General features: G+C 41.4%; 1 protein-coding gene and 1 pseudogene across 1 annotated transcript; both read left to right on the forward strand.

The window, feature by feature from the left end:
- The first annotated feature begins 918 nt into the window (after positions 1–918).
- LOC105464160 (mediator of RNA polymerase II transcription subunit 28-like) lies at positions 919–9372 on the forward strand (annotated as a pseudogene).
- LOC105463543 (large ribosomal subunit protein eL42-like) lies at positions 8697–9147 on the forward strand. The gene has a single exon (XM_011710712.2). It carries the CDS (start codon positions 8772–8774, stop codon positions 9090–9092), a length of 321 nt encoding a protein of 106 aa, XP_011709014.1. The 5' UTR covers positions 8697–8771; the 3' UTR covers positions 9093–9147.
- Positions 9373–9643: the final 271 nt, after the last annotated feature.

The raw sequence follows: 9643 nt of genomic DNA on the forward strand, positions 1-9643 counted from the left end.
ACAACATTGTGGGTGGTGCCAGTCAAAGCACTTTGTCTGGGTGGTGGCAGCAGGATCCATGCTTGCTTGTGTGTGCCAGTAGCTGTGGCAACATGGTAGGGTTCATGCACTTTAGCTGATGCAGGGCATAGGGGAGAGCAAGGCATTGTTCTTGCACACACTTGCTGCAGCAGTAGCAGCAGCAGGGGTGGGGCGCTGGTGGGAGTGGGGTTGCTGGCATCTCTGTGTGTGTTCACATGGGTGGCAGCTGTGGCATGATTGGGGTGGGGTTGCCAGTGTTTGTGTGTGCATTTGTGCTGGCAGTGATGGTTTGGTGGGGTGTCTGTGTGTCAGCAGGCAGGGGGACATTGTGGTGTGCTTGCACTGGCAGTGGTGGTGCAGAGAGGTACGTGCTGGTGGGAGGCCATGGGTGAGTGCATGCTGGCAAAGCACTGGGGGAAGGCCAAGGTGCAGGGATCCTGTGTGTGGGCTGGTGCATGTCAGTGGGGGCTGATCTGCTGGAACTCTCCAATGGTCAGGCATGGTCTTCCAGCAAAGAAGCTAGGACGAGGGCCCCTGGGAAGCAGTCTGGTTGGGCATGTGGCTGCAAGTGGGTGTGGCCAGACTGGGATCCCAGGAGAGGCCAGCAGACAGTGGGGCACTCAGATGGGACTGGCCTTGTCCCACAGGCAGGACCACCCAGCTTTGTCCAGGTCTGACAGTCACCTTAAGGCTAAAGTCTCCTAGAGGAGCACAGAGAAACTTGGGGGAGGGGTGTTCCTGGCCATGCTCCACTGCAGATGTTCCTGCACCAAATGCTCTGGGCTCCATACAGGCTGGAGTCTTGCCCCTGCCACCTCTCTAAGCAGCTCCTCCTATGAGCTCAAGTGTCCGTGTGGCTCGTGGGATTTTCTGCTGCTAGAATTCCAAAAGTCATCCATGGCAAAAGGAAGCCATTTCCTACCTGTTCAACTCATCCCTTCCCCAGGGGTCCCTGGGACCCAGGAAGGAGTTTTGGTACTTAGCAGCAATGTGCAGCCTTCCCAGCTTCCTCCCCCTTCAAGCCAACACCTGCGAACTTCTGTCCACTCTCAATGCCTTCCCTCTGAATATCTGCTCAGCGTGTGTCAGTGTTCCTGATGTCCTGGTCTCTCGCTGGGAGATGTTCCTCCTGGCTGTGTCTAGTGGGCCATCTTGGCTCCTCCTTCCTATATTTTATAGCAATATAAAAACTCATGAATAATTTCAGTTATTGTTTAGGACTTAAACAAAATATTTCACAGGGAGATTATATTATTACTGATATAGTTTAGACTTACTGGCTCATGGTAATAATAAACATAAGATTGTGGTAGTTGATTTTATTGTTTTTGTATTCTCAACAGACAATATACTCCATTACTGCTTGCATCCAGATCATATTGCTTTCCACCACCCAACCCTCTGTACACCACTACTGTTCAGTAGTCATTTATTGATGAAAGAAGGCATCCTGAAGGTGCATTAAAATATGACTCCCGATGGATTAGGAATTCTCAGCTATTATATTTGAGAAGTTACCTTTTTAATTTCTAAATTCACCCAACAAACTCCTTTGGTCAAGGATTCTTTGTGCCTCTGAAATACCTTGTGGATCATGAATAGACAAAGCCCCTTCTCTTGTGGAGTCTGCATGCCTTGTATAGGGGAGAGGCAAAGTTTTTAGATCACCTGACTAGTAATAGAGTAGGGAGTAAATGACGATGAAGACATTTATGGAAACTCTTGAGGAGGAACCATGTTGGTGGTCTCCTCCTACATCCCTTTACATTTAGAAGAGTCATAGATCGTCAGTCATGAATATCCATCAGATACCATTCTATCTTTAGTAGAGTTGAGAGATGGATAGATTCATCACAAAGTAGTAGATCAGGGTCCTTCCTCTGATTTTTACAGGTTTCAAATAGATAGTAATGCACTGAATTCAAATCAAAGCTTCATATTCCTCCCACATCACTGATGTATTAATATTTCTGTTTACCTTATTAGCACTTATAGCCTGTTAATCTTTTTTGTGGGTTGCATTAGCAAACAGACCCATGTCAAAACCAAAATGAGCAGTGGCTTCCCATCTCACTCAGAGTAAAAGCATGTAAGGCCCTGTACCATCTGCACCCCTTTCCACCAACACAAAGCTTACACACATGCACACATACACACACACACAATACAACTCTTTCCCTTCAACTCTCTCCCTCTCTTACTTCTGCTGTTACTAGGTACATTGCCTAATCTGCTGTTCCTTGAACTTGCCAGTCATAATCCTGCCTCAGCGTCTTTGCACTAACTGTTCCCTCTGCCTAGAACACCCTTCTTCCAGATATCTAAATGGATCACTTCTTCAAATTTTTGCTGAAATGTCACCTCAATGAGGCCAACTCATCAAAGTTAAAGCTCTGCTCCCCGCCCCACATACACACTTCCTACTCTCTTTCCTGCTGAATTTATCTCCATAGCATGTATCATCATCTAATAAACTATTTTTCTCCCCTTACTACAATGTAAGCTGCGTGACGGCAGGAATATTTGTCTATTTTGTTTACTGCCATGTCCTAAGCATAGAGAATACACCTGACCAAAAAAAAGGCACTCATTAAATATCTGTTGAATGAATAAATAGATAGGAAAAGAAAAGGAAAAAATGAAAGAAGAAAAGAGAAGAAAAAAAACCCTTCAGACGATATTCCAGATTCAAGAAGATACAGCCACCACCAAGAAAACTGGTCAACACACCAGTTTTCTTCCTGCTCTCATTTTTGCTTCCTCTGATAGGTTAGGTAAGGAAGATAAGAATAAATAAGACATTTGTAAGAGCACTTTAAAATTCCAAAGAGCTATTTTTTTTTTTTTTAATGGAGTCTCACTCTGCCACCCAGGCTGGAGAGCAGTGGCACGATCTCGGCTCACTGCAGCCACTGCATCCCAGGTTCAAGCCATTCTCCTGCCTCCTGAGTAGCTGGGATGACAGGTGCACAACACCATGGCTGGGTAAATTTTGTATTTTTAGTAAAGATGGAGTTTCACCATGTTGGCCAGGCTGGTCTTGAACTCCTGACCCTAAGTGATCTGCCCTCCTCGGTCTCCCAAAGTGCTGGGATTACAGGCATGAACCACTGCACCCAGCCCAGAGTCCTTTTATATACAATGTCTGGTTTGATAAAAATGTTGGACTACATTCCTGGAGAAGAGGTCTACTGGTAGAATGTGACAATTTTATGGTTGCATTTTATTTCTCATTTAAACGAATTAAATTCCTGCAAGAAACAACCCATTTAGTTATCAGAGAGCCAAGACCTTCCACTTATTTTGTTTTAAGGAATCTGCGTTCCTCACTGTTTTCTATTTAGTCCTGCCTTTATGCCTTTACTCATGCTGTTCCTCTCATAAGAAAGCCTTTCCCTGTCTATCTATCTAAATGCTATGCATCCTTCAAGGTCCATGTTGACAGGGTGGAAGAGGAGCAACATACTAGTATGCATTAATAAATGAATTCTATTATTCTTCAATTACAAATTGCACCTGCATAACCTGCTTCTTGTAATGTGAAGAGAACTTTTAAATGTAGCATTCACTGGGAGGGAAATGCTTTGTCAGCTCTGTTTTCCCCATGCCCAGTGGTTTCACCATGAACCATTCCTGGCACATGGTGGGTACTCAATTAATATTTGATACTTGAATAAGTGAATGATTCTGAGTCTCTGTATAATCAGAATTCAGCTTAATTATACCTTGAACCATTAAGAAATGAGACTGCATCAGAACTCATACACTGAGTTAGAAAGCCAGCACAATTCTATGACAAGGCATATTTTCATATTTCCACATCCTCTCAACATACAGCCTCCTAATTGCCTTCTGCACTACCCCACAGTATGCACATAATGCCATGCAATGGGCTTGCTTTGTGCAGATCTCCTTTGTGCGTAACCATGGCAATGCTGTCTACTTCATACTTGAAGTGTCTGGAGGACTATGGCTGTGAATGTTAACTCACTGTATGATGACTTAATGACTTGCTTTGCATGCAGGAGGGCCCAGTACATTTTGGAATTTTTTAATCATCATAATCAGAACACTTCCTCTGTTTCTTCCATGAAGTAAAACACCTATTTACCAAATAGGCTAGAATAAAAATTCTAGATTCCCCAAACTGACATACGAAGACAATGTCTGGCGCTAAAATCTGAGGATAAAAGACTCGGGGACTGTCCTCAGAGCTTCTATTATCATCTGATATCTACACATTGGCAGTGGAATTCCTGTCACCATTTTGCACAGAAAGAATCACGTTGTGGCAATGCTAAAAGTACAGAGGATACAAATGCAGTGCATCCTGTACATTTTGTCTCTCACAGGTTCTAGCTATGACATGTGGCCAAGTTCTCCATGCAAGAAGGCATATTTCCCTCCAGGGTTTGCATTTATTTCTCATGTGAATATTTGGATGCTGCCAGAATCCCACCCATATGCCACTAATCTGATCAATTTTAAGCCAACTCTTCCTTTACTGTTAATTGGAAATACAAAGTATGCTGAAATACCAAATAAGGCAAGCAGCCGTCTTTTAAAACACATACACACACACACAAACGCACACATTTCCATATTCTGACAAACTATACAAGATTTTGAAATCAAACCCACCTCTCACTTTTGATCTGTTCATGATTATGTCATTATGTAAACACTTTGTGAGAAATTCATAGATAGTTTATGTTTAAAAATAACTCAAATTTCAATTGCATTTTAATTAGTTTCTTTATAAACCTATTGCGGGTAAATTTTCATGAAAGTTTTTATAATTTCCTTTAGGAAGAATATACAGAATGTGGAAGTAGTCTAAAACTCAGATGAAGAACAAAACTGGTACGTTTCAGATTAACTTTAAAAAGTAATAAGAAGAAGTCCACGTTAAGGAAAGTTGATACATTATTCTAAACTTACAGCATCTTCAAAGAAAGGTGAAATACAGTTTGGTTCACCGTTGTGTCAGTCTTAATTTTTACTTGGAATATAGCTTATGTGTTGCAATTTCAGCACTATATAGAATGTAAATTCTTCACGGCAGAATTTCTTTTTTTTTTTAACTATATAACTTACCTTCTTTAAAACATTGTGTATATTTATGATTCTTTGTATATGTGGTTCTAGAAATGGTGATTCATACTTTACAATTTTTCTTAATTTTGTTTCTTATTCAGTGAGAATATTTAAAAGAATAATAATCTGGCTTATTGTGTTTGGCTTCTAAAATAAAGATTGTCATTGACAAAGACATTCCAGCCCACAGCTGGGTTACCAAAACAGACAAATAAGAAGTACAAATAGGTAACTTATTAACGGCTTTAAAAAATAAATGATTTTCCGTTATAAGATGAAGTCTCAAAAAACAACGAGGGGATAACATCAGTGAACATTTTGGAGTAAGGAACTCTGAAATGTTGCTCCTCCAGAAAAGCAATGCGAAAACTAACCAAAATTGTTAAAATCAACTTTTTCAGTTCTCTGGAAACTAAGCAATGGCTTTAACAACATGGGAAGTGTTTAGTCAAGAAAAACAGCTGCATCTCAATAAGAACAGTAAGCTTCACGGCATTTACACTTACACTAGTCCTATCATCTGTTTCCATGCTCCACACCACCATGAAAAATAACAGCCTGCCTTCCCAGTACTAGAGAAAGTAGAGCAGAGCTGGAGATCTTTCACAGCTCCACTCAAAAATAGGAATCACTACCAAACGGCTCCTTGGAAGAGACCACTTGAAAGGCTTGTCATTATTAGAGCTCACTGAAACTCTCCTAATGCCAAACATTTCTACCCAGATGGTGGAGGGGCATTTCTCAAATGTTTTAACCTCACAGTTGCCTGAAGTGATGGATAGCAGTTAAGGCAAACAATAAAGTAGTCAGAAAGCTTAAAAGAAAAAGCTGAGGAATCAGATGTTTGTCGGGGTTTTGAAAAGTTTCAACATATTCTTGGGAATCTAAAAGGTCACAAATGTGTGTAGGGCTTTTCAGAAGCTCAAGAAAAACAATGACTATAATCGTTCACCTCTGACTGAACATAAGGCTCTGCACAAGCAGGAAGTGAAGGCTAAAACAGAGTTGTAAACTGACTGGTAGAGTGTTGAAGGCACGCCCCAGCACATGCACATACAGAGCCCCTATGACTGGAAGACTTGAAGACTTTTTGGTTCCAGGCATTTAAGAAAAATGCTGACTAATCATTATCTGACCGCTAAGCTAAGTAAGTGGAAACTTTAGTGCCACGAATGCAAAGATAAAGAATTTACAACATTTCTTCATAAAAGTAATTAAACAACTACTTAAAGCAGCAATGAGAAATTCTGGGAGGGTAAGCGACTGATTTTCAGAGCTGTCACATTATATTCTTTGAAATGTCAGTTTTCTTTTTTTTTTTTTTTTTTTTTTTGAGACGGAGTCTCGTGCTGTTGCCCGGGCTGGAGTGCAGTGGCCGGATCTCAGCTCACTGCAAGCTCCGCCTCCCGGGTTTACGCCATTCTCCTGCCTTAGCCTCCCAAGTAACTGGGATTACAGGCGCCCGCCAACTCACCCGGCTAGTTTTTTGTATTTTTTTTTTTTAGTAGAGACGGGGTTTCACCGTGTTCGCCAGGATGGTCTCGATCTCCTGACCTCGTGATCCACCCGCCTCGGCCTCCCAAAGTGCTGGGATTACAGGCTTGAGCCACCGCGCCCGGCCTTTTTTTTTTTTTTTTTTTTTTAAATGTCCAGTTTTCAACAAAAAAATTAGAAGATGTGCAAAGAAACAAGGAAGTATGGCCCACACAGGAAAATAAGCAATCAGTAGAAGCTGTCACTAAGGCAATCCAGGCATTGGACTTACTAGGTAGACTTTAAAATGGCTATTTTAAATATTTTCAAAGAGCCAAAGGAAAATATGCCTGAAGAACTAAAGGAAAATATGAGAAAGATGTCTCACCAAATAGAAAACAAAAAGAGTCAGGAATAATAAAAAGAAACCAAATAGAAATTCTGGAGCTTAAAAATTACAATAACTGACAGGAAATAATCACCAGGGGAGCCAATAGCAGATTTGAGCAGGCAGAAGAAACAATCAAAAAACATAAAGTGTGATTACATTATCCTTAGCAAACCAATGCAGAAACAGAAAACCAAATACTGCGTGTTCTCACTTATAAGTGGAAGCTGAATGATGAGAACACATGGACACATGGGGGGAACAACACAAACTGGGGCCTGTTGGAGGGTGGGGAATCGGGGGAGGGAGAGCATCAGGAAGAATAGCTAATGGATGCTGGGCTTCATACCTGGGTGATGGGCTGATCTGTGCATCAAACCACCATGGTACAAGTTTACCTATGTAACAAACCTGCACATCCTGCACATGTACCACAGAACTTAAAATAAAAGTTGGGAATTAAAAAAAAGAAAGAGAGAGATCAATGAAGATTATCTGTTCTGAGGTATAGTGATTAAAAAAAAAATGAAGAAAAATGAGCAGAGTCTCAGAGATCTGCTCGGTGATGTGGGATACCACGAAGCGTACCAATATATGCATAATGGGAGGGCCAGGAGGAAAGAAGAAAGAGAAAGAAATAGAAACATGTTTGAATAAATAATGGCCCCAAGCTTTTCAAATTGGTTTTAAAACATTAATCTGTGCATCCAAGAAGTCAACAAACTTCAAGTAGGATAAGCTCAAAGAGACCCACACCTACAAACATTATAATTAAACTATTGAAAGCCAGAGAAAAGAGATAATCTTGAAAGGAGCGAGAGAGCAACCACTCATCACATACAAGTGATCCTCAATAAGATGAACTCATCAGAAACCATAGAGGCCACAAAACAGTGGACTGACATATTCAAAGCACTGAAAGAAAAACCATAAACCAAAATTTCTATTTATAGTAAAACCATAATTAAAAAACGTAGGAGTAATTCAGACAGTCCCAGATAAATAAAAACTGAGAGTTTGCCACTAGTAAACCTGCACTAAAGAAATGCTGGCCAGGCATGTGGCTCACTCCTGTAATCCCAGCCGTTTGGGTGGCTGAGGTGGGAGGATCGCTTGAGCTCAGGAGCTAGAAACCAGTTTGGGCAACATAGTGACACCTTGTCTCTAAAAAAGAAAAAAGAAGAAGAAGAAGAGGAAGAAGAAGAAATGCTAAGGGAACTTCTGAAAGGACGCTAGACAATACCTAGAATTTATACCTAATTTACTTGAAGAAATAAAGGCCCTGTCATTCCAGACAGGAGACTCCACTAGGGAGTATGTTATCTGGGCAGCCACCAGGGGCCCGATCACCCCTGACAGGCCTCCTAGGCCAGGCTTCACTTCTCAGGTGCTCCAAGCCCTTCTAATAGTACTTTGGTGGATGACTTGGATTCATCTTTCAAGGCTTGCTTTGTTTCTCTGGTGAGTCAGGACTATGTCAATGGCACTGATCAGGAAGAAATTTGAAGTGGTGTTAATCAGCGTATCCAGAAGTTTCTGGATACTGCAAGAGAGACAATGTTTTGTTTTTTTGTTTTTTTGTTTTTTGTTTTTTTTTTTTTTGCTTTCCTGAAAAAGATTGCAATTATCTGTCCAGAAACCAGAGCAAGTTATCAAAGAGGATATCTCAGAACTAAGGAATGAATTACAGCATTAAGATGCACTGATTCAGGTTAGGCGAGAGCTGTGCTACGCGAGGGTGTCGGACGTCGTTTCTCCTTTTCATCATATAGACAACAGCCCTGCTGCAAAGATGGTCAACGTGCCTAAAACCCGAAGAACCTTCTGTAAGAAGTGTGGCAAGCATCAGCCTCACAAAGTGACACAGTATAAGAAGGGCAAGGATTCTTTGTATGCCCAGGGAAAGAGGCGCTATGATCAGAAGCAGAGTGGCTGTGGTGGGCAGACAAAGCCAATTTTCCGGAAGAAGGCTAAGACCACAAAGAAGATTGTGCTAAGGCTGGAATGTGTTGAGCCTAACTGCAGATCCAAGAGGATGCTGGCCATTAAGAGATGCAAGCATTTTGAACTAGGAGGAGATAAGAAGAGAAAGGGCCAAGTGATCCAGTTCTAAACTTTGGGATATTTTTCTTCTGATTTTGAAGAGAAAATGTTGAAGCCATAGAAAAATTACCTGAGGGAAAATAAATAGTGATATTCTTACGCAAAAAAAAAAAAAAAAAAAAAAAAAAGATGCTCTGATTCAGAAGCATTTGAGAAAGCTGAGGCATTGGTAGCAGGTGCTAAAGAACATCAACATGCAGCACAAAAAGCCAGCCGACATCCCTCAGGGCTCCTTGGTCTACCTTGAGCAGGCATCTGCCAGTATCCCTGCACCTCTGAAGTCAACCTGAGCAAAGGGCAAAGGCTGTCGGCCTGAGAGAGGCCTGGTGTGCAAGGTTTGCCATACATCCCTTCTTGTGGACTTGGCATTTGGGAAGAAGTCTTTGCCAGAGAAGGAGTTGATTTTAGTTTTCTGCTCCCCACCAAAAATTTTTCCACTGCTGTTACAAGCTGCTAATTCCTTGAGTACTCTATGAAATATCTATAGCTTAGGTAAACCAAGTAAATTTTTTTTTTTTTGTCTAGCAAAGTTTAGAGTGTTAGTATGATGGTACGGATTCT

The sequence above is a fragment of the Macaca nemestrina genome, chromosome X (assembly GCF_043159975.1).
Source record: "Macaca nemestrina isolate mMacNem1 chromosome X, mMacNem.hap1, whole genome shotgun sequence".
NCBI lineage: Eukaryota > Metazoa > Chordata > Mammalia > Primates > Cercopithecidae > Macaca > Macaca nemestrina.